Source organism: Astatotilapia calliptera, chromosome 16 (assembly GCF_900246225.1).
Source record: "Astatotilapia calliptera chromosome 16, fAstCal1.2, whole genome shotgun sequence".
Classification (NCBI taxonomy): domain Eukaryota; kingdom Metazoa; phylum Chordata; class Actinopteri; order Cichliformes; family Cichlidae; genus Astatotilapia; species Astatotilapia calliptera.
In genome coordinates, this window is record NC_039317.1 from 34,844,562 (window position 1) to 34,870,831 (window position 26,270).

The following is a 26,270-nucleotide window of genomic DNA, read 5'->3' on the forward strand; positions in this document are numbered from 1 at the left end:
GACGGAGTGTGTTTGAGGGAAGCTCACAAATGTCAGGGAGGAAATATTTGATGTTTATTTGCTGGTTTGTCGGTAGCAGCTCCTGAAAAGCAAGTCTACCACACATCTGTTCGAGCAACTGTTGCCAACCAAGTTGATTTTGCCTCTGACAAAGACGACTCCTCAGCCAGGCCTCGTTTCAAAGCCCTGTAGCGCCACCCTGAGGCCCCAGTGCTACCTGTACACGGGCCGTTGAGGCCAGCAGGAGGCGCTCCAGTTGAACTTGTTTTCCCATCAGTCACTGCGTGGACGCACACTTCAGCTGCATTTATGAATCATTTGAACCCTCCTTTATTTATTTTGTGCATCTCGATGATGTTTTGTTCTGCTGGGCTGTTCTTTTGGTCCGGCTCTCAGACTAAAGGTCAGCTGTCACATCACATGTTTTTTTACAGGCTACTGACAAAAAAACAAACACTTTTAACCACATCCTCGCTGAAAACACAGAAATGCAGAACTTCAGCAGCACAGGAAGTTTCAGGGTTTTACTCAGAACCAGAAAAACTTTATTTTGAGACGTGAGGCAGAGCCTTCAGTTCTCAGGCTCCTCTTCTGTGGAACCAGTTTGGATCCAGGAGACAGACACTATCTCTACTTTCAAGATCAGGCTTCAAACTTTCCTCTTTGCTAAAGCATATAGTTAGGGCTGGACCAGGTGACCCTGAATCCTCCCTTAGTTATGCTGCAATAGACGTAGGCTGCCGGGGATTCCCATGATGCACTGGGTGTTTCTTCTTCACTCTCTTAAACAAAGTCTATTTTAGTTTCATGATCTGTAATGAAATGATCTAAATCATTTATAAAACAAACTGACCTCTACACCTGATCTTAAAACCTATTTTGTCACATCTAAGTTGTAATTGGAACATGAGATGAAAATGCAAAGTTTTCTTTTCTTCACTGTTACTTGTGTTGTTGCAGGATGGGGTTAAAATCATATTTTCCTGGGTATGAGCTCCTGATCCCTCAGCTCCCAGTATGAAGTGGTTTAGTGGTGTTCTTCTCACAGGCATCTGTGTCACCTTCCCTGGAGCTGCTGGTTTAATCTTTTAAACTTGTAGGTCCTGAAACAATCTTTGCTTTCCAGTAAAATTCCTTTTGTGTCTCGTTTGTCCTGAAAAGTTTATCTGGCTGTGTTTCCTACTGACGTTGGAACTGTGACAGTTTCAGTATGGCTGTTGAGGACAGCGTGCATACTAGGGCTGCCACGACTAGTCACGATTAGTCGACTAGTCACGATTAGTCGACTAGTCACGATTAGTCGACTATCAAAATGGTCGACGACTGATTTAATAGTCGACGCGTCGTTTGAAGCTTTGTAAGATCCTAAAAGACGCAGGAATAATAGCAGGATGTGATGTTACAACACTGGTGAAATATTAGTGTGTCATATATTTGTTCACGACATTTTTCTTATGGGCAAAAGTATTGATATCATGATGAAGAAGGGTGGTGATTCTTATGACTTTGTGTATATAATTTGGCATTTTGTACAAATGTGGGCTGATAATAAATACATGATATCATTTCATTCTTTTCAAAGGTTTATTCCCATGACGCACAGACAGACACAATTGAAAGGTACAAATGTGCATGAAACGAATTCAAACGTGCTGCAGATGTGTGTCACAGGTTGATCTGGCACTCGGCCAGAGGTGGCGCTGGTTGACTGGAGTCCATGTTAGTGCACAAAGTAAACTGCCCGCTGTAGTTGTGAAGCAAAAACGCTGAAACCGGAGAAATAAAACGTGCGAGGGGAACGGTAACGAGTGGTGGAGGCCCCGCCCGTGCTTTTATTTTGAAAACAACGCAGGAACAGAGCTCCACGAATTACAGACGTCCCGTGTCTGCCGGTGTGGAAGTTTCTCGGTCCGTGGGTCCTCTCAACAGCGCGATGTCCGCCGCCCCCCGCCACAGAGTGGCTCTCCTTCACGGCTTCCTCTTCTTCTTCTGCGGTAAGTCCCACACCTGGTTGCGTTTGCGTAGCATCCTAGCCTCGGTCCGTGCTGCTGCTTTACTTCATATAAATCAAATCAAATATATTTGAGATTAAAGGAGCTTCGTCTCAGCCCGCAGCTGTGCGCGCGCGTACACGTGTGAGTACATCATGTCAACAAAGTCTTCATTTGGTGTGTTTCCCTTTAGTGATCACAGCTTCTACTGGTGTGTGAGGGTCGGCTCGTGCAGTGTAGGGTGACTGGTCGATAACTGGTCGATAACTGGTCGATAACTGGTTGACAGTCGGCCAGTGTGAGGCTTGGTGGTGCTTTATGGTTTAACGGTGGCCATAATAGTTTTACAGGGAGTCATTTAGAGTCGGTCAGCCTGGATGAACCTGCAGGACTCATGACTGTCATGACAGGTTCCCAGTGGTCACATGGGTTTAGTACTGATCTGTTTCAGGTGGCTGCTGCTGTAACGCACAGCTCTCCCCGTCAGTGTGTCTCTAGTATTTGTGTGCAGACTCTGGTGCTGTGTGAGCTGCTGATTGTTGTGTGGATTCACTTTCATTTCACTTTGCCTCGGTGTGTTTCTCTCTGATTCATGACTTGAGTTTCACTGTGAGTCTGAGGCCACGCCTGTGTCAGTGGCGTGTCTCTGCAGGCTGAAGGACACTTCCCCTCCCCTCCTCAGGCACAGATCGCACAGACACCGTTTCCTGTAGTTGTGTGCTTGCGGTGGTGAAGGCTGGCACGTCGTTACTCAGGGCGGTGAGCCGACACCCTTTGTTGAGCAACAGTTTCACCTTGAAGTTGTTCTGCTTTGGATTCGCATCAGTAACACGTTTGGCACACAGACCCCCCCACTCAGCTCGCTGTCACTGCACTGCATTTAACTCATATACACCATCAACATGTCCACGCTACACTCGCTTCGAGTACGTTTGATGCTTGCAATGAATTTTCCCGTGTTTCTGGTCCTTCAAAAGTTCAGCAGATCTCCACCTGCAGGGCTGAAAAACGTCAGCTCTGAGGAAACATCGAGTCAGCTTTAAAGCCACTGCAGGAGTCCCGGTCTGAAGACTCGGCCTGTGTTTGTTAAAGCAGCTGTGAGCAGCTGTGTGATGCTTCCTTTAGATTCCTTCTGCTGCGTACAAATAGCTCTGCTGTATATAAAAGAGTAAAAGTGGTGAGAAAATCAAATCAGTCAGTTCTGTCCCACACAGTCAGTGATTTCACAGCGGCAGCGCGTTGAAACATGAATATGGGCTCAAAATGTGGTCATAAATATTTTGTACTTGTAAAAAAAATTTGTGTGTGGACTTAGAAAAAAACCCCCTGCAAGTTACAAGTACGGATTTTTGACCCTATTTTTCTTCCTTTCATCTGATTGGTCAATGTCATGTCAATCACAAATGTAACAATCCAATCAGAGAACAGATGGGTTTGGCTGTCGAGGGGCGCTTTTTTGAATTGCAGGTCTTTGAAGGGAATAAATGCCCTTTTACATGCCAACCCAGCGTTTTCCTTCATCACCACGAAGGAAAACAGTCTGGTTGTCTGAGTTTGGTGATTTTTGTGTCACAGGACTACGTGTTTAATACAGGGACTTCAACAGAGCTGCGGACCGCGGGGTGAGGGGGGGCAGTGTTTTGGAAATGACAGTCTTCATCACAAAGCTTTCTTCGTTATGAATTAGCATACATGTTTTTATTGAACATTTGAAGAACCAGCAAAAAAACCAAACTCTTGTAGTTCACATAAAGTCAGAGATAGAAAAGACAAGGAGCAGGTGCATCTACTACAGGTAGAGCTGCTGCACACAGAGCCCAGCAGCCAGCAACAAATTCTGGATCCTTGGCTTTTAGTTAGCAGTTAGCATTAGCAGCACATCCTGCGTCCGATGTGAAAGGACCTTTATGCTGCGCACTGTGACTCACAGCAATGGTCCCGGGTCAGCCCTGACGTTGTGTTAAACTAATCCTAAAGTAATGATGGTGTTTCTAACCACTGATATACCACAACTTTATCCTTTCAACAGCTGCTGAAAGTTAGGGGACCTAGCTGCTATCGGATTTTTATATAGAGATCCTCCAGCTTCAAACTGTATCACCCTTCAAGGACCTGCAGTTCAAAAAAGTGTCCCTCCGACAGCCAAACCCATCTGTTCTCTGATTGGATAGTTACATTGGTCAATGTCATGTCAATCACAAATCAGATGAAAGGAAGAAAAATAGGGTAAAAATTCGTATTTGTAACGTGCAGGGTTTTTTTGGCTAAGTCCACACACAAATCTTTTTTACACATACGAAACTGATTTACAAGTACAAAATATTTATGACCACATTTTGAGCCCATAGGAAGCTCGGTCTTTATCCACAGTTCCTCCTTCACTCTCACGAATGCTTTCTCGCTCATATTTTTATTCTGCTCAGAAACACCTGTGCTTTATTTTTGTCCCTGGGGCTGCTGGGTAAATAATCACTCTCACTCCCAGTGCGGTCAGGTTAGTCGCAGCACTTCCTGTTCCTCGGCAGACGCTGTGCTGGTGTTTTTACTCGATGTGCAGACGCTTGTTTTCGTGGCTGATACGATTATTGTTATTCTGATCTAGGGCTGTTTGATATAACCATATATATCTATATATTATATATATAGATAGATATATATATATATATATATATCTCTATATATATATATATCGATATATATATCTATATATATATATATATATATATATATATATATCGATATATATATCTATATATATATATCTATATATATATATCTATAGATATATATATATATATAGATAGATATCTATAGATAGATATAGATATATATATATATATATATATATATATATATATATATAGATAGATAGATAGATAGATAGATAGATATAGATATATATATAGATATATATAGGGTGATACAGTTTGAAGCTGGAGGATCTCTATATAAAAATCACCATATATATATATATATATATATATATATATATATATAGATATATATATATATATATATATATATATATATATATATATAGATATATAGATATATATAGATATATATTAAATATATATAAAATTGTAGGTTGTGTATCCTTCAGGTGTTAATGGGGTTATTGAAAATGTGTATATGTGCGTATGTGTGTATATACGTAGGTATGGATAGATAGAAACATATATGTGTATATATTAAAAAAAAAAAAAAAAAAATTACACATAACATATAATGTAATTACAAGGAGGTATTTCTGTAGTCTATTGATACTAGATAGTGGAAAAGGGGTGGGATTAAATAAGCTTGTGCTTCTTCCTGCTCCTTTTTGAACATGGACGTTATTTGGAGTTGTGGTTGCTCGTTTTCCTTTTGTTTGCTTTGTTCATTTGTCTCTTTTAATTCTATTTTTTTTATACTTTTTCAACATGTTCAAAATAAAGATTCAATCAATCAATCAATATCGGATGGCGATATAAAAACGTCGATCGTTTCATTTTACGCTATCGTTTGTTTCGTGGTGTCGCAAAATAAACTGTTTACAGCAATATTTGTTCATGGTTCTGATGTCACTGTAGTGGCTATATTCATTTATTAAAGTTCTCTTTCTCTTATATGTAATATCACCACACTACGGACGGACAAGCGCCTGTTTTTATGCGTTGTCGTTAGCAACAACGACAGTAACAGCATCGCGTGTCCGCTTGTTTATGTTCCACATAAACCTTTCACAATAAAGCTCAAGATCCTGTTGAGACTTTTCAAAATAAACTGAATCACGTGAAAGAGCAGATTATTCACGATGAGAAGTAAAAAAGAGCCGCCAGGTGCTAAAAAATCAACCTTAGACTCAAACATCAGAACAGGCTTTTCCCCGCAGCACGCCGTGTGATAAATACTCACAAAGAAAAAAATGTATCGTTTCATGCATCGTTAAAACACTCGACTCCGGGTAAAGGACGCGCAGCTGGAAACACTTCACGCAAGTCGAGCTGCCCGAGATTCACAGAATTTACAGAAATTGTTACATTTTTGTGATTTATATCGTTGTCAGGACGATAGAATTCTGATATCGGGATGTGAGATTTTGGTCATATCGCACAGCTCTATTCTGATCACAGCCACGTGGACCTGATTTACAGCAGCTGAGGACGAAGGAACAACATAAGGGTCATGTGACAAGTTGATGGCTATTTTTCAAAATAAAAGCCTCAGTTAGTTATAGGACCTAGGGATGGATAATTGGGGAGGGAATCAAACACGGGGTTCATGTCCCAGACTGAGGTCACAATGACCACCTGTGGACACCTGAAGACCGAGACTAGAGGCAAGATGGCGGCAGCTGATCTGCTGCGTGTGCACGTGTTACAAACCCTCAGACACACACACACACACACACACACACACACACACAGCAGGGCTATAGACTAACGTTTACTTCTGTAACTTGTCCTTTTCCCCATGTGTCTGCGATGACACCTGTAACCTGGGTGCATGTGACATCATTACTGGAGGTGGGGTTTATTTTCAAGCCATTTGAACTTTGAACGGAACATCTTCTTTGGGAATATCGTAGGCAATGTTAAACCTCATGTCGGCGTCCTCTGACGACCTGTTTGCTGCTGCCTGAAAGGCCGATGTCTCGGGACTACTTCCTGTGAGGTCGCGCTGACGACACTGAGCTGGAAAGATTTCTGTTTTTCTCTTCGCACACACATGTTGACTTTCTCAGAGTGCGAGAGAGAGCGATATAGAACGCATAGTATGCAAACTGTTAACCCCACTCCAGCCAATCCCCCGCTGCCCCGCCCTCTCCTCCCTGTCCCACCCCTCTCCTCCCTGCCCCACCCCTCTCCTCCCTGTGCAACAAGCAGCAGGCACACCTGGCAAACAGAGTGAATATCTCTGATTGATTCAGACCACGATATGAGCACAACGTGTGTCTGTTGTTGACCACACAGAGACTTTCTCTTCTTTCAGCTGGTCGCGGTCTTGTGACCTACGATTTTTTTTCAGTCGCACCTTTGAGGAAGTAGGTCACATGTCTAGAGCCTTGCACACACATGTTTACTTTCTCAAAGACAGAAACAGAAATCTTTTCAGCTCAGTGTGTCGTCAGCGCGGCCTCACAGGAATCAGTCCTGAAACATCAGCCTGATTTGATTACTGATTGATTGATTACCAATAATTAGCATCAGGCCTGAGGAATCCTCATTGATCGGTCCTGTCTGATATCTCTTTTTATTTGGACCCCGCCCTCTAACAGCTGGGGTTGGATGGCTCTTATAATAGAGATTGAAAATGTGACGTCACTCAGGGGTAAAACCGCAAAGAATTCTGGGAACTTGTGGCAAGAGGTACTAGCGCACGCAGGCTTTCAATTGAACTCAGTCACACAGCGATAAAAAGAAACACAAAAATGTCAAGAAGCTGTTGTATTATTAACTGCAATAGCCGGTCACATGACAGCCACGGGAAGCCGACGGGTAAAGAGATCGTTTTTATCGGATTACGTCGTTGAAGAGAAATTGTTCGAGCCATGTTTCCGAAGTAACAAAGACGCGACGGGTGGCCTGGATTGCAGCCATTCAAACACCAAATATAACGTCCCAGAACCCTCCAGCTCACAGGTTAGTCTGCTCCAAGCATTCCCACAAAGGTCAGAGTTTTGTAGTAGTTAATACGTCATTTTTCTTAACATAATTGGTGATATAGGTTACAAGCAAGTCTGGCGCTGAACAGAAATTGTCGCGCTATGCTCCTTTGTTTATTGTGCATAAATAGTGAATTGTCCTGACACAGTATTGCGTTTCGCTTCTGTTATTATGGTACATTGACAAAAACATATACTTTTATTCACAGGATAAAACAGTTGTTTTGTATCACTAATTGCCCAGTACGATTACAGCATACAGTATTATTGTCACTGCTACATTTCTGTGATGCTACCAGAAATTATTTCCACTACTAATTAATTACCGTTGAGCTCAAAGGTTATATTAATAAACGGTTAACGAACGTGTATTTATGACGACGATTTGTGAGACTGGTAAACTTACCTTTGTTCGTACGATGGTCCTTCGTTCTACACGGTGCATTTCAAGGTCCTGCACCCATCCGTCGGTAAACTGTACCTGGGCTTGTTGCAGTGACCTGAAGTTACTAAACTTCATGAGTGTATGCGCTCACTCCAAGAACCGTATGATTATAAATCTGAGCGTGGTGAAAGTTGGGCAGCACGCTAACGTCTTTTGTCCCTCTGTGTGCTCGTAAGGATCTAACACTTTCACTGGTTTGATTTTTTTCCTCGTATCTTTTCTTTGACTTTTCATCAAGTCTGTCTTTGTACGGACCGGCATTGTTCTCCTTCGTTTTGTACAGAACTTTTTTAGGGGACAAAGAAAAAGCAAGAATTTATTGGAACCGAAGAATGAACGTTTTGCGGTGCTGCAAATGCTTGCATTTGCAGCAGTACTTGGATTGTTTTGCCACGAGTTACCGGCATGCAATGCGCGAAAATCACGTGGTCTGTCAATCTCTATACAAACAGAAGATGAATGTGTGTCACTCTGTTTTTGTCCTGCAGGTGGAGCCGATGGATCCGAGGTGCCGCCTCCTCAGAACGTCATCACGAAGACCTTGAACACCAACTACACGCTGAGCTGGGACTGGCCGCCGGGCGCTGCAGGGACCCACGCCGTCACCTTCACCACGCAATATGTGCCGTAAGTCTGAGAATCACGAGGGCGGGGCTTATTTACCTGTCAGACGGTGGACACAGGGGGCGTGGTCCACCTGAAACATGTTTTCTTGATTCAAATTCAAATCAAATTCAAATTCAAATTCTATTTGTCACATACACAGTCATACACAGTACGATATGTAGTGAAATGCTTGGACAACTGCTCGTGACCTAAAGAAAACAAAAAAGGAAAAGGCTATGAATAAGATAGGAAATAAATATGAAAAATTAAAAAGGGTAAATTTAACTAGGAAGGAATAAAATATAAATTAAGGTTAAAAATGAAATAACTGTACAACACAAATTAGAATGAAGGGTAAATTTAACTGGGAAGAATAAGATAAAGATAAATATATAAATTAAAGTTGAAAATAAAATAACTGTACAACAAAATACACAATACACAATATAGAACTATATAAGAATGTATGAAGAAATCTAAATATAAATAAATATATACACAATAACAGCAGCTGTACAAGTATTAACTGGAAATGAAGAATATAGTGACCAGTGTTGTGCAAAACCAAAGTCCAGAAAGTCCAGTGTGTGTGTAAGAACTGTATATGTGGGTCAGTACTGTGTGGTGGTGTGATTGAGAGACCGTATCGCCTGCGGGAAGAAGCTCCTCCTCAGTCTCTCTGTGTTGGTCTTCAGGGAGCGGAATCGCTTTCCTGACCTCAGCAGAGAGAACAGTCTGTTGTTGGGATGGCTGAGGTCCTTCACCATCTTCCTGGCCTTGGTCCAGCACCGCCTGCTGTAGATTGAGTGCAGGTCAGGGAGCTCGGAGCGGATGGTGCGCTCAGCTGACCGCACAACCCTCTGTAGAGCTCGTCTGTCCTGCATGGTGCTGTTCCCGAACCAGGTTAAGATGTTTCCCGCCAGGATGCTCTCTATGGTGCACGAGTAAAAGTTCCTGAGCACCTTGGAGGGCAGTTGGAAGTCTCTCAAGCGTCTGAGGTGGTAGAGACGCTGTCGGGCCTTTTTCACCACGGTGTTGATGTGACAGGACCATGACAGGTCCTGCGTGATGTGAACTCCGAGGTATTTGAAGCTGTCCACTCTCTCCACTGGGCACTCGTTGATGACGGGGGTCTGGTAGTTCCTCTCCTGCTTAGTGCTGAAGTCCACTATCAGCTCCTTTGTCTTACTGACGTTTAGAAGGAGGTTGTTCCTCTGGCACCAGTTCTCCAGATTCCTAATCTCCTTCAGGTAGGCCATCTCGTTGTTATCAGAGATCAGGCCCACCACGACGGTGTCGTCAGCAAACTTGATGATGGCGGTGGAGCTGGTAGTGGCCACACAGTCATATGTGTACAAAGAGTACAGCAGGGGGCTCAGAACACACCCCTGGGGGGCTCCAGTGCTGAGAGTGGTGGAGGCTGAGACATGTCCGCCCATCCTTACTGCCTGTGGTCTGCCAGTTAGGAAGTTGGAGATCCACTGACACATAGATGAGCTGAGTCCCAGATGCTCCAGCTTGGTGGTGAGTGTGGAGGGAATTATGGTGTTAAATGCAGAGCTGTAGTCTATGAAGAGCATTTTAACATAATTCCCCCTTCTAGTGTCCAAGTGAGTGAGTGATGTGTGGAGGAGATGAGAGATGGCATCGTCTGTGGAACGATTTGGACGGTAAGCGAACTGTAGTGGGTCCAGTGTGTCTGGTAGTGAAGAAATGATGAAGTCTCTGACCAGGCGTTCAAAGCACTTCATCACTACTGAGGTGAGGGCTACAGGGCGATAGTCATTGAGAGAAGCAGGGTGGGGTTTCTTCGGGACAGGAACAATGATGGACTCTTTGAAGCATGTGGGGATCACCGACTGAGATAAAGAGATGTTGAATATCTCAGTGAACACAGGAGCTAGCTGGTATGCGCAGTCTCTGAGGATACGACCTGGGATGCCGTCTGGTCCTGCTGCTTTCCTGGTGTTCACTCTCTTGAAGGCTCTCCTTACTTCATGCTCGGAGATGACGAGCACGTTTCCGGTGCTGGCAGTATCTTCCTGTCTGCAGCCGTTAGCGCCGCTAGCACTAGCATTGTTGGAGACCTTAGCTGCAGCCTCGAAGCGAGCATAGAAAGTGTTCAGCTCGTCTGCCAGAGTCACGGCCGCGTTCGTCATACCGGTTGTTGGTGCTTTATAGTCCGTTATTGTCCTTAGTCCCCGCCACAGGCTCCTAGAGTCCCTCTGTTGGAGTTGTGACTCTAGTTTCCTCCCGTAGCGCTGCTTCGCCTCTTTCACCGCCCTCCGCACGTTATATGACGCGGCTTTGTACGGGTCCATGTCCCCCGTCATGAGTCCCGTGTTGTAGGCAGCAGTGCGGGATCTCAGAGCGTCGCGGATGGTTTTATCCACCCACGGCTTCTGGTTGGGAAACGTTGTGATAGTCTTTGTCTCCACGGTATCATCCGCTAGTTTCCCGATGAATCCCACAACCGCTTCCGTAAACACGTTGACATCATCATCGGAGCTGTTTCTGAACATGCCCCAGTCTGCGTCATCGAGTGCGTCCTTTAACGCGGCCACCGATTGATCCGTCCAGCGCGCGACCTTCCTCTGAACCGGAACTTCCTGTTTCAGCCTTTGTTTGTATTTTGGCATGAGGAAGATGGCGGCGTGATCAGATTTGCCAAACGGGGGGCGGGATTGTGCCTTGTAGCCGTCCTTGACCGTAGTGTAGCAGTGGTCCAGTGTCCTTTCACCCCTGGTGGGGCAGGTGATGTGTTGATAAAAGTTCGGCGCTGCGCGTTTGAGGTTGGCGCTATTAAAGTCCCCCGTCACAATAAGCGCAGCGTCCCGGTGTTGTGTCTGGTGCTGTGTGAGTGCCTCATGCAGCTCGCATAAGGCGGTGACCGTGTCCGCTTGTGGTGGAATATAAACGGCACTTACAATGACCGATGTAAATTCCCGAGGTAGATAAAAAGGACGACGCATGATGGACAGTAGTTCCAGATTTGGTGTGCAGGAGCGTGTGAGAGGAACAACGTTCGCACTGTTGCACCAGTTGTTGTTCACCATTAAACACACGCCGCCTCCCCTTGACTTCCCCGAGTCCCGTGTCCTGTCCATGCGGTGAACCGAGAAGAACTCGGCCGGCTGGATGGCGTGGTCCGGCACCGCTGGGTTCAGCCATGTCTCGGTGAAGCAGAGGAGATTGCAGTCCCGAATGTCTCTCTGGAACTTTATCCTGGCCCTGAGGTCGTCAAGCTTGTTCTCCAGTGACTGGACGTTGGCGAGCAGGATGCTAGGCAGAGGTGTGCGGTGTGCACGAGCTCTCAGCCTGTTCCTGACGCCGGCTCGCTTCCCTCTAGGCCGCCGCCGCTTCCCTTTGTTCTCCCTCGAGATCTCACTCGGCCAGCTCGGATCCGGAGTTAAAAACTTCGAATTGTGAGTACATTGTAAACCAATAGAAACAAGAGTGTCACTGTCATACCTAATGTACCCAATGGTGATGATTTTGCCGATTTAGAAACGCTGAAAACTAACTTAAAAAACAAAGACAAAGAAAAAGTGGTCGGAGCAGTCGTGACGGCAGCCGACCTCACCGGCGCCATCTTAAAGAAGATTCAGGTTCAAACAGGTTTGAGCTGAGAGAAACTAACTGTGAGCCAGCTTTAAAGTCAGTTACCATGGTAACACAGAGCGCTGCTGAGAGGGAAACCAGCCCTGAGTAAAGAATGACATCATCAATGGAGCTGTGGCACCGGGATTCACCATGGCGACGGGCCGCTGTGGTAACTCTGCTGCTCTTAACATTAAACGTAGCCTTCCTCCAAATGGAGGCTCTGCTCCTTATCCCGCCGTTGCCATGGTGAGCCATGGTATCGGGCTCGCTTTCATGGACTCGGGCCTGGGTGAACTTTGATCGGCTTCAAAGTCTCTATCGCCCCCTGGTGTCTGGCTGGAGTATAGGTCCTAAACCCCGCCTCCTCCATGTTAGCGGATGGGACTGGGGTCAGGCTGATATAAAACAGTTCTCCTCAGATAATTTTTTCCAAAAATTCTTTCTTACATTATCAGTAGTTCTCATCGCACTGATTTGTGTTCAGTTGGTCTCCTTTCTATTAAGTTTGATTCTAATTAAACTTATAATGCTGTTAAAAATCATCACAACACTTCTGACTCGCAGTCACGGATAAACTTGCGTCTCTCTGTTTGGGAGTAGCAGATAGAGCGTGGATGCCGAGAGGAGCTCCAGCGTCCCGACTGTTTCAAACAGACAGCCTGACGTGTTCTTCAGTAAACTGGACTACCCGACAGAACAGAGGTAAGTTAAATGTGTTTGTAAGCTAATCCGTAACTAACGTCCTTAGCTAGCTAGCTAGCAGAAACTCGTTTTTTAAAGTGCGTTTAGCTAATCCGAGCAGGTGAATGAATTTACCCTGACTAAGGAAATGAAGAGAAACGCCCCGGGCCGCTCAGTTACTAACTAACTACTGTTACTGTACTTTTAGACTGTAAGAGCAACAGGACTCTGCTTCAGCTCCTGTGCAGAGCTGATTATTAAATATGTGCAAACAGCAGCATGTTTTCTGTCTCCTGTCACATCTGTAAGGACAGGAAGACCAACTTATAAAAAAAAGCTTGCACTTCAGTAACCCCCATTAATTATTAATTAATCATATAACTGTACCAAAGCCCAATATTTATGTGCTGATACCAACTACGGCCACTTGACAGCTTAAGTTAAAATGTATGTTTAATTTTTCCACTTATGACTTTTGTTTAAAATATTCAGGTTAAAAAAACAGTCTGAATTATTGTTAGTGAGGTATGTTCACAGTCACGTGCAGTATTCTGTACAGCTTAAATCCTTGAGGAGAAATAATTGAAAGCATTAATGTTTGTTTCTCAGTTCTCAGGCAGCAGGTCACACACTGCTGATAACACCTCCGTGTGTTGTGACCAGGATGCAGCAGCAGACTGAACCAGGACTCAAACCTGCTCCATCATCTCATCTTTGCAGATCTCCATTTATACAGCACCGACAACTCAAAGGTGAACATTATATTGGAAAATCTGTTAGTATATAAGGCTTATTTTAATAAACAGCTCTCTGTCAGCAGAACTGTAGAACTGAATAAATGTAAGAGAAGAGCTTCAGATCCTGAGTGTGTGAGGACAGAGAGGCTCAGCTGTATTTCAGATCCGAGGGATAAACCTTATATTTCAGTTTGTGGCGGTTCTGTTCTCTTTGTGATTGCAGGAGCCGTCCTCAGATTCAGACCTCAACACCACCCAGTGACAGCAGACAGATCATCCATCATGTTCACATGTTGACTGCAAAACTAATGACAACAAGGTTAAAGCACCACATGTGCTGTCAGTGAAAGCTGCAGCTGTTTATTGATAAAGTTAAACACTGACTGTACTCAGCTGCATGAAGAGAACATGATGTTTTCTCTGACACAATTAAATAAAACCCGATGAAGGTCAAAGGTCGTCACTTGTATGTTGAACTAAAAACTTGTCGTCTGGGATCCTTTCACTGTTTTTTGCCAGTGGTGTGTTATTTACCATAAGCATCTACCATCGCAGAGTCCAGAGCTGCCTCCATCCTCAAAGACCCCACACACCCCCAGACTGTTCACTCTTCTGCCCTCGAGACGAAAGTTCACAAGTGTGAAATCCAGAACATCTCGACTCAACAACTCCTTCTCCACTGCTATCAGACTCCTGAACAGCTGACCTATTTTAGCAGTAATAATAATTTTTGCACATCAGGTCATTTACCCATGCTATTTGTATTTTATCTATTTGTACACATTAACCAGCATCTGTGTGTGGACAGCAGAGAAAGAAAATGCTTTTCTTTGCACACATGACAACAAACGCTTTGAACAGACAGCTGTGGGTGGGTCCCTGCTCGACTGGACCAGCACTGCAGCGGGCATTATTCATCTCCACAGTAACTGTCAACTATAGACCTTTTTGAAGAAACCGTAACAATAAGTTGAATAGTTTTCTTTACCTGCATGGCTCAAGTACAGCTGCCAGCTTTTGGAGGTTTACCAGCTCTGATGGAGTTAAAATGACCAGCTCGTGCTTTTGTTTGTCTACAGCAGCAAAAACAGCCTCTTGATTCTTTAGTAGAGAGAAACCACATCCAGTGTTGAACTCCACCGTGTGGAAACATCCTCTGTGAGTGGCTCTTTCTGTTGCCCCAGACTTGTTTGCTCCTGGTGTAGTTCCTCCATATTAGCAGGTGCTGTCTGTAATCTTGCTTTTCAGTGTCATAAAGCTGTTGAATTTTACTTGAAATAGTCTTTCAGGCAGTTGGAAAGTTGGACCACCTGACGCTAACTGTAGCACATGTTCTAACCCCCTATCTTCTCCCACTGATAGTGGTCTACAGCCCAGAGCAATCCATTGTGTAAGTTTGTCCAATGTTGACTTACTAGTTTTGGTCCTGAAGCCAGTCATCTCATCAAGTTTGGGCTGCCGACACCTTTTGTTGGTACTCGACTGGTAGCGCTAACAGCTCCCACAGTTTCTGTGCCCGCTGCAACAGGTTTTGCATTTAGATGGTACCATAAGGTGGAAGTGCTTCGGTGGTATCCAAACTCCTTTTTGCACAGTTTGTACAAAACCACGCTTTTATCAAGGCTTCTGCTTGGTAGTCTTTTGAAATGAAATCTGCCTCCAATCACTCCTAGCAACGCACTTTCTTATGACACTTTAGCTGTGTCCAATTCAGGGACCGCATGCTTCGGAGTGGGCATTTGTAGACCGATTGTGTCACAGCGACGCGACGAAGGGTGTCCCAATTCGAAGAGTCCTCAAAATGCGGTTGACAAATGCGCCCTTCATTTCCCCAGATTTGAAGGCTGGGTCCAGTGTAGCCTTCGTGACCCAATCTATCCCACAATTCATAGCGTGGTGGTGGGTGTGGATATTTTTTTCGGAAAAAAGTGGCAGACGGCTGAAGCGGAGCGGCCGAAGAGTAAACTTTTAAAAGTAAGTACTGAATATTATGTCACTTATTTATGTTGTTTAATAACGAAGAACATTAAAACATTGCTGTTGGCCACATGTCGGCAAAGTTATGTGACATTAGTGACGTTTGTACTAACTTTGTTTTAAAGCCTTTACTTTATACGCCGTTCGATAGTCGACCTTAATCTTACAGAGAATCTGATGATTTATGGATAATTAAAGTCAGTCATATATCCACAAACACAACAAGCTGAAAGTCAGTGATGCTGCTCGGTTTGCAGTCCTGAACATCACGGCACAAGCAGGATTCACTGCACTGTTAATGTGAGCTGTGTTACATTGCTGCCTCTGTTCGGTGGTGTCGAGCCAAACGGACTTTAACGTGTGTTTGAACGAGCTGACGGTTCACTCGTTAAGCTGAAAGAAAGATGCTTTAATCACAGCAGTCACACATGTGTCCACTGCACCATCTGGAACTCTTCTTGTTTACACTGTAATAACACAAACACTAAATCCTGCTTCTCTGTGCTGTTGTGTAGCAGTGTGTACACCTGAGACTGTCACCTGTCTGTCTGTCCTGCACTCTCTCTCTGTTTCTTTCTCTCTGATTGTGGAATAAAAGTATAAGATAAGATAAGATAGAACTTTATTAATCCCTCGGGTGGGTTCCTCTGGGAAATTCGACTTCCAAAAAGCACAGCAACGACCGAAGTTACAGTTACAGAATTGTTTTATATATATATATATACACACACACACACACACACATATATATATATATATATATATATATATATATATATATATATATATATATATATAAATACAGAGACAATATAAATAAAATATACGAAGGGGATAAATAGAATAAATAGGAATAAAAAATAAAAATACAAGTGAATTGCACATTTCAAGTATTGAGTCTATTGCACTGTTGACTATTTACAAAAGTATTGCACAAGGTATTGTACAGTGAGGTGAAGAGGCACTACAGCTTAGTTGTTCCCCCCTCCTTTGTCCTCCCGTTTCCCCTCCCTCTCCCCTCCAGAGAGGAGTTAAACAGTTGTGTCAGAGCCTTAAACAGTTGTGGGCCTGTGTCAGTGGCGTGTCTCTGCAGGCTGAAGGACACTTCCCCTCCCCTCCTCAGGCACAGATCGCACAGACACCGTTCCTGTAGTTGTGTGCTTGCGGTGGTGAAGGCTGGCACGTCGTTACTCAGGGCGGTGAGCCGACACCCTTTGTTGAGCAACAGTTTCACCTTGAAGTTGTTCTGCTTTGGATTCGCATCAGTAACACGTTTGGCACACAGACCCCCCCACTCAGCTCGCTGTCACTGCACTGCATTTAACTCATATACACCATCAACATGTCCACGCTACACTCGCTTCGAGTACGTTTGATGCTTGCAATGAATTTTCCCGTGTTTCTGGTCCTTCAAAAGTTCAGCAGATCTCCACCTGCAGGGCTGAAAAACGTCAGCTCTGAGGAAACATCGAGTCAGCTTAACAGCCTGTTTAAGGCTCTGATATCTATTCTGTGTGACTTACAGCAGTTATGACATGGTCTGATTTTCTCACCCAATAAAGGAATATTTCATATATCAGTCTACTCTTCATTCTATCAGACACAGTTATCACAGCTCCTACATTTGCTTTTTACACATGTATGTAAGCATTGAGCCAAATTTAGTAATGCCAACATATTAAAAGAACAATATTTGGGGGACTGACTTTTTCTCCTTTTTTCTTCCTTTCTTTTTTTCTGGGGTGTGTTTGCTACTATTTTTATTTGTTTGTTTTTGCTTGTTTCTTTTCCATACCTTTCTACTGTGCTGCTTACACTAACAAAGTGCGCTGTCAGTCTTCCCTTCTGTTTTTGTCTTTGTGTTTTGTTTCTTCTTCTCTTTTTGTCTATGGGGTAGTCACTCTTCATTTTGTCATTTTATTGTATTCTTGTGTGTCTTGAAAGGCGCTTTTAAATAAAATGTATTATTATTATTACAGCTCGTGTCCCGGCTCGTGTTTCTCCTCTCTGGTTTCACTGGAATTCATTTGAGACGTTTATTAACCACCTGGCCTGCCATCATGTGATCACATAAAGACCTTTTAACTCCTCGCTGGTATTTTAATACGAGTTTAAGTGTAAGTCAGAGTGTGCTCCATGCCTCAGAGAGCCGTGGAGCAGCCTTCCTCTTCATAGTCTTCCTCCCTCGTCCCCATCATCCTGCTTCCACAGGCGTTAACCTCCCAGCCCCGACCTATGAAACAGACACGTTTACTGAAACACGGCTGGTGTGTTGCTGTTGTAATTTGATTTTATTTGAATGAAAGCTCTCCCTCCAGACCCGCCGAGTATTCGGGGAGGAGCGAGCGAAGACAGAACACAAAGAAAGAGCAGAAGGGTTTAATGTGTTTTCATGTTCATGTCTCCTCAGGAAGCACCAGCTGAAGAGGAAGACTCCAAACTGGATCACGGCGTGCAACCAGACGTCACACCGGTCATGTGACCTCACACGCTTCAAGCTGTTATTCATCGGCGACTTCATGCTCCGGGTGCGAGCCACCGTGGACGGGCGGCACTCGGAGTGGGCGCAGAAGACGTTCTGCCCCTATGAGGAGGGTAAGTACTCGGCTTTCCAGGAAGTGTGACGTGCACATGCTGCAGCAGCGTGTGAGCTCACAGCCTTCGCACTGTATCGGTGCAACAGCCGAGAGCTGCGCTCAGCAGAGATAAAGATCTCCAGCTTCAAATATGTGACTGTGAATCGTGCGTCCATGTGTGAGGCTCTCATCGCTGCAGTAAATGAACCAGAGTCAGCCAAGCAGTCACAGAAAGTCTGTGCAGGTGTTCACTAGTGATGTGTCCTGCGTGTCGGTAATGTCGGGGGAGTTTTGGTAAGCGTGTATCGAGGCTTGCTTTGATTACGTATGCAGTGACGTTCGAGGCCTCGCGGGCAGTCCGTACCACGTGACTGATTCAGGAACTGGCTCGCCGGTTTGCGCCAGATTCGAAATAAAATGGGCAGCAAAACACAGCTGATTTCCACCATCACTGTGTTGTGGAATTGGATTACGTACGTGCTACATAGCTACTTGAGCATTTCTTCTTCGATGGAACCAGCAAGAGATTTTTTTTAATCTCATCTCTCCTGATAAAGTATGCACACAGTAATAAATATCATGATAAGCACCATAATATAAGTAAACAACACTACAGATCCTATAATCTGATTTCTGTCTTTCAGTTCATTAAAAAGTGAAGCGCCACACACTAGTTTGTGTCATTGTCCAGATGTACATAAGCATGATTACACAGTTACACAATCATACCAAAACTCTGTCCTCATAGTTTCCACTTTCTCTTTTGTATCAGACATCCTGAGACAATATTCGGGATAAATAACCATGAAAACAATTTATTTATTCCATTTAGAGGTTTACACATCACATCATTATAATCACAGAGCCTGTTTCACTTGAATTGTCCACTTGATGGCGCAGTAGAGCAAATGAATCATCGCAATGCTTCGAACCATGAGTCGACCAGTTGGATGGAAGCTTCAGTTCATCACGAGGCTTCATCTCACCATCAGTAGTGTTCATTACACATCCTGGGACCTGAGCTCACCTCTTATCTGAACCGCCTGTGTCTGAATCATTACTGCAGGTATTTGCTTACCTGAGCCGTCAGTTTGTTCTTCCTCACATCTGCAAATATGCAAACCGTGCAGCAGAGCTCTCTGCAGGTAGACCAATACAACGTACGCCTGACGGCATGTTGAGGATTGGTGGCTCTCAGAGAAGCTTCCTGAGATCAGGATGGTCCCCTTCAGCTCCGGTTCAGACTGTGGCAGCAGCTGTGTGGGGAGTCTGCAGTTATGCAATGACTGCTTCAGCAGGGGACGTCTGAAGAGCCTCGCTGAGCTGAAGACGATCAGAAATGAAACCGTGAGCGAGCTTTTCAGCGTCTCGCTCGTCAGAGCTCTCGCCGTCGCTGACTTCAGTCCAGTCAGAGTGAAATCCTGGTTTCTGTGTTTCTGTCTGTGTCCTCAGTGAAACCGTCTGCCGTCATGGTGGGAACCTCCCCAGCTCCAAGCACACTGGCATAACAGAGCTGTAGCAGATGGAGTGGACTGTTAGAGAAGCTGCAGCTTTGATTTTGTCCAATAAAAACGTCTCTCCACATCTGTCCCCCTCAGCCTTCATCGGTCCACCTGATGTAACTCTTCATGTCACTGGGACATCTTTGGAAGTCAGCATTAAAGACCCAGTGTTCAAGCATTCAGAACTGAGGGAGACGTACACCTCGGCCACCTATAACATCACCTACTGGAAGAGCAGCTCGAAGGAAGAGGTGGGAACGCCGGTTTGTAGTTTGGACCTTGAACGTGTAGAAACAGTCAAACACAGGAAGTTAGTGATGTTATGGGCCGGGACTGAGAGCCAGGCAGCTGCAGTTCACTCATGATTTCAACCACGTTAGCAGTGAAATGAAAACTCAACATTAAAACAAATCAAAGATAACAATAAAAAAGCATAAAAACTAAACACTGAAGATTCACTCAGTAATAACTACATGTGTAATTACATCTTTGAACAATTTTCTTAAACTTATCATTAATCTGTTAAAAATAGGCAGGAGCGGCTTTGTGGTTTGTAGAAGCTGTTTACCCACCATATTTGAATACAATGGCTGGGAAAGACATCATGTTTTACATTCGTGGCCAGAGACAGCTGAGGTAAACAGCACTGACAGCCTTCCACAGGCTTGGAGGTGGACGCGGTCCAAACAGTAGCAGGAATACGGCCACAACCGTTATGATGTACAGTCCAAATTTCATGTGTTTGATCTCTCATAGAAGCATGTTTGTCCTACAGCAGCCACCGTAGTTAGAGCTACGCACTTAAAGTGTGAGGGGTATCTTAACAAGGTTCCAAGTAGAGCTTCAGCATGCAACAAGAAGAAATGTGACACAAAACAACACTTGAACTGAAACAGGCTGTTTTACACCAGTTTAGGACCACATGCCTTTAAAAAGCCAAATCTGTGCAAAAATGTGGATTCATTTCATTTTCTGTCAGGTGGTCACTGCCATGATGTTCTGATGGCAAAGGCAAAAAGACTTTCCCTTGTTGAACGTGGTCGGGTTGTTGAAATGCATAGGCAGAGTCTCTCGCAGCACGCCATCGCTGCTGAGGTGGGACGCAGTAAGAAAGTCATTTGGAATTTCTTAAATCTTAAATAAATTCTTAAATGATCCTGAGGGTTATGGAACAAAAAAGTCAAGTGGAAGACCCAAAGAAACGTCTCCAGCACTGAGCTGCAGGATCCACTTGGCTGTCCATCAACACACTGGACGATCCTCGACCCAAATTAAGGCTGTTACTGGTGGCGACTGCAGCCCCATAACCACCAGACGACATCTGAGACTGAAGGGCTTCAAAAACAAAACACGTCTTCAAAGGCCTCGTCGCCTTGGACACAACAGAACTGACCGTTTGGACCAAACATGGGACGTTGAAAAGTGGAAGAAAGTTTTATTCTCTGATGAGAACAAATGTAACCTTGATGGTTTCCAACATTACTGCCATGACAAGTAGATCCCACCTGAGATGTTTTCTACGCCCCACAGTGGAGGGGGCACCATAATGCTCTGGGGTCTTTTCCCTTTAGTGCAGGGGTGTCCAAACTCTGGCCCGCAGGCCAACTGCGGCCTGCGATCCACTTTTAATTGGCCCGCAAGTAATTTTATAAATAGAATAGAATATGGCCGCACTTCAACTTTTGCCTGAGTGTATTGCACTTCTTATTTTTAACACCAGGGGGAGCTGCTGTTGATCAAGGCAGTTGCTCCACCAAAAAGGACAATCACAGAAGAAATTTACCCCAAGTTATTAAACATGGCAGAACCAAAGAAGCGAAAAGTAGAAAGTGAGTGCAGAAAATTTCAGACATGGTGGGAGAGTGAATTCTTCAAAGAATTCAAGGAGAAGTGTCTGTTTGATCTGCACTGAGACTGTGGCAGTTATGAAAGAAGATAATGTACGACGTCATTATGAAACCAAACATCAGGCCTGTGCAGCCGACACTGGTGCTGAGCCAGAGCAGACATTAGCTCTCCTGCAGGGTCAGCAACTATGTTTATTTCGTGCTCAAAAGGTCCAGGAAAAGGCTCCGATAGCCAGCTATGAAGTCGCCCAACTCATCGCGAGACATGGCGAGCCTTTTTCAGATGGAGACCTCATAAAACACGGCCTCGTTAAAGTCACTGAAATAATGTGGAAAAAGTGCAGAACTTCAACAACGTCAGCGTGTCCAGAAATCCAGTCGTGCGACGCACTGAAGACTCGTCAGCCAACATTAAACTGCACCTGTCTGATAAAGCTGTGCTTTTGATTTTGACTCCATCGCAGGCGATGAGAGCACCGACGCCACAGACGCCGCACAGCTGCTAATCTAATTTTTTTTGCGGGGAGTGGACGAGAGCACGAGCGCTTTAAAAATATATCCCACAGTACCCGTGTGTTAATGTGCACATGCTTCAAATATCAATAATGCGCATCTTTCTGTCACTACCCTGCTTTTGAGCACCACTTTCTTATGTGCGTTTTTCTTGTTAACACACAGAGCACACCGCTGTGCACGGCGCACGCACATGCAGTCAGCTGATCTCATCTGACGCAGATCTGCTCCTTGATCAAGTGACATCACCAGAATAATTTACTAAAATGATGCACTCCTGTTATTAAGCCCAGTTCAGTCTGTTAATGTTGATAAAGGTTTCAAACAGATGTTAACAGCTGTGTTGCTGAGCCTAATAACTTAAATAACAAGCTTGAAATGTACCCGTCACATCTTTGTTTTTTCTCTGTGCTGTAAATCTTCTAAGAATAAATCCGAGGCTGTTGTGAGAACGAGCTACCAAAGCTTTTTCTGAATAAATCAATAAAGATCCATTTATGGAAAGCTGTGATGAAGGCAGTTTTGTCTTTAATTATATTCAACAATATAACATATTCGACCACTTCTAAGTGATTTTTCTAACTTTAATACACTAAAGTTAAGGTTATATTCCTAATTTCTAGTAAGTGGCCCCGCCCCTCCTATATTTTTATGTATGTGGCCCTCAGTGAAAAAAGTTTGGACACCCCTGCTTTAGTGGAACAACGGAGCTTCAGGAGATAAACGGCCGATGGCTGTGTGCAGATGTTGCAGAGAACATCCCTCATTGCTGAGAGCCCTCTTCTGTGTGGTAACCACTGGGTTTTTCAGTAGGATAACGTTTCAGTACACAATGCAGGACAAAGGACTTCTTCCAGGAGAAAAACATCACTCTTCTGGACCATTCTGCGTGTTTCCCTGATCTAAATCCAACTGAAAACCTTTGGGGATGGATGGCAAGAGAAGTTTACAAAAATGAAGAACAGTTCCAGACAGTAGATGTCCTTCATGCGGCCATCTTCACCACTTGGAGAAATGTTCCCACTCACCTCATGGAAACGCTGGCATCAAGCATGCTGCAACGAGTCTTTGAAGTGATCAACAATAAGAGTGGAGCTCCTCATTACTGACTTCATATTTGGGTTTACCTTTTTTGAGGTGTGGTCCTAAACTTTTGATGAGCTGTAAAACAGCCTGTTTCAGTTTAAGCGTTGTTTTGTGTCACATTTCTTCTTGTTGCATGTTGAAGCTCTACTTGGAACCTTGTTAAGCTCCAGCATGCAAAATATGATTTTTGCTCATTTTAAACTGGTTTTAAACTTTTGATCTGTATTGGGTCAAAGAATAAAAACAGATACTGAAGACCTCTGACCTCCTCTCTGCTGCCTCCTACAGGTAAAAAAGATCCTTGAAACGAGGCAGGACCGAGTGGTTCTTAGTGACCTGGACCCGATGAGCGAATACTGCGTCCAAGTCCAGATCATCTATAACAGGAACCCCAGACCGGGCGAGTACAGCGACGTCGTCTGTGAGCGCACCGGTGACGGTAGGCACCGCCGTCACACAGCCGTCACAATCGCTCAAGGTGTCGCTGATGGGCTCACCTGCTGCTGTGTGGTTTTCTTACAGTGGATGCAGCTCCGTGGGTGGCGGCCGTGGTGACGTTTGTGGTCATGGCCACGGTGGTGACTCTGGTGGTGACTCTGGTGGTCTACTGGAAACAAATCTCCAAGTTCCTGTGCCCAGAAGTCGTGCTGCCGCCACACTTTGAAGAGGTGTGTGTCCTGCCCCCTCCGTCTCTGCTGCCTTTCAACCCCTTCATCTACCCAGTCTCGCTGCCCTCTGAGCACTGTGACCAGGTCAGCATCGTAGCAGACCACAGGACTGAGGAGGAAGGAGGGTGCAGCACAACCTGATACCTCACAGGATGGGGGCTAGGAGGAGCAGGAGGAGGTGGGATGCACTTTAAAGACTCTGAGAATCGGCCTCTGACTGTGAGGTTTTAGAGCTGTGAACTCTGCAGCAGTGAAGTGATGAAGACGAGCAAGAACAGGTGAAGCTGGCCCAGGTCACGCTGCAATGCATTGTGGGAGCACGCCACCGTTTTAGCAGGTAGCGAATCAAAACAAACACACTGTGTTGGAAGGAAGATTGCTATGAACCATACTTCAAAGCAGCTCAAAAGAAAAAGGACGTTATGGAGGAAGATTGCATTGGAAGTGTGGACCCGTATGAAACACAGCTGAAACCCTGAACCGCTATTGACTTAGCTTAGCCTGATCTATTCTCGTTCCTTGTCTGTGGAGTCACCGCGTACAGGGCGAACCAATTTTGCCATTATAAATCTCTGGAGGCGCACATCCACCAAGGATCGGGTACAAGATTTGGCAATTATTAGACTCCACGTTGTCAATACGCCGTCATTCAAACAAAGGTAAGTCAGCTCGAGTACTGCGAGTGAAATGCGTTTGATTTCCCCGAACATTCAAAGTAGTGCAGCATAAATTCATTCATGAGGGGAAAGTAGAGTGAGAACATGTGGAGGCTGTTAGAGGGAAAACACAGTGCGTTCACACTGAGTAAAGTATTCTGATTGTATATTTTACAGTTTTGTACTGTCGTTCTAAAATATCATTAAATTTACATAAGTAGACTGATTTTACATGTCAAAGGTAAAATAACATCACGAACCGTATTTTTATGCGGGAGTTATTTTCTGTTATTTTACGGTTGTATTTTGGCGCCCCGGCTGCCGGAATATTACAGGTTTTTTTTAACAGTGCACCCTACTTGAAAATGGAGGTAAGTTCAGTAAAGTCCTTATCACGTTAGAGTGCGCACTTCCAATTTAAATAGTGCTCTTCAAACACTTTCAGATAAGACCCTTCTCAAAGTCTAAAAAATTCAGGAGCCTAATTTTCCATAAAGTGTTATTTTTTAATTATTCAATAAATAATGTTTGATTAAAACCTAACTATGAATGTGTTTCAGGGAACGCTGAGGACTACTGCGCTGTTTGCTCCGTGTTAGATGCTGACGCTGACCGCAGCATGATTGAAATGGTAAAACAAAAGAAACACATAAGTCTTAGTATCATTACTTGCTAATCATGTTTAAAATGTTGACTAATAGTATTCACTCAACAGAATATGAGTTTTTATTTTTCGCGTGGTGTGTCCTAGGATGCTAAAGGCGTGTGCTGCTGAACTTGGAGAGCCGCTATGAGTCTTCAACCTCCAACAGAGGCTGAGGTCTTTTAACATCTGCAGGAAGCTCCTGAGGATGTTTGACCAGTTGGTGGTTGAAAAACTCCTTTGTCCCACATCATCAAACTGTTGAACTCCTCTCTGGAGGGGAAAGCGAGGGGATACAGGGCGGGAACAACTGAGCTGTAGTGCCTTTTCACTGCGACTCACTCAAATGTGGAATCCACTGGTATTCCCATTTATCCATATTATATATTCTGCATTTATATATGTGTTATATGTATATATGGTATATTTATGCTTAAATCCTTACTCTCATTCCCCTTTATTGCATCTGTAACATGCAACTTCTGTCGGTGCTGTGCTGCTGGAAACTACATTTCCACCCACCTGAGGGATTAATAAACTTTCATCTAATCTAATCTTTACGCTCAGCAGAGTTCCATGAAACTACAACAAACCACAGTCTGATCATCCAACAACAGCTGACACAGCAGAATATCAAGCATTATATAATACAGCGGTCTCCAACCTTTTTTACGCCACGGACCGGTTTATGCCCGACAATATTTTCATGGACCGGCCTTTAAGGTGTCGCGGATAAATACAACCAAATAAAACTAGTACCGGTACAGAAAAAAAGAAGATTTATTCATAACACACGTGAAAAGCCCCAGGAAAACCGAGTAAACGATAAAAACGATAACAAAATAACGCTGAAAACCAATAAAAACCCTGAAAACCAGACATTTCACACCTGAGCCTCAACTCTCGCGGCCTGGTACCGGTCCGAGGCCCGGGGGTTGGGGACCGCTGATATAATATGTAATGAGGAGGGGGCTCAGCTGTTCATATGGCTCGAATACAAAGACGACTCCTCAGCCAGGCCTCATTTCAAAGCCCTGTAGCGCCACCCTGAGGCCCCAGTGCTACCTGTACACGGGCTGTTGAGGCCAGCAG

At 44.4% G+C, this 26,270-nt stretch overlaps 1 protein-coding gene across 1 annotated transcript; it reads left to right on the forward strand.

Annotated features, from left to right (window-relative positions):
• Positions 1–1,726: 1,726 nt before the first annotated feature.
• Positions 1,727–25,395, forward strand: LOC113007711 (interferon alpha/beta receptor 1a-like). Its single transcript, XM_026144570.1, has 8 exons — positions 1,727–1,994; positions 8,572–8,710; positions 18,098–18,282; positions 19,862–20,016; positions 23,500–23,650; positions 23,734–24,538; positions 25,096–25,166; positions 25,287–25,395. The coding sequence occupies exons 1-6, from the start codon at positions 1,934–1,936 to the stop codon at positions 24,018–24,020; spliced, it is 978 nt and encodes a 325-aa protein (XP_026000355.1). The 5' UTR covers positions 1,727–1,933; the 3' UTR covers positions 24,021–24,538; positions 25,096–25,166; positions 25,287–25,395.
• Positions 25,396–26,270: the final 875 nt, after the last annotated feature.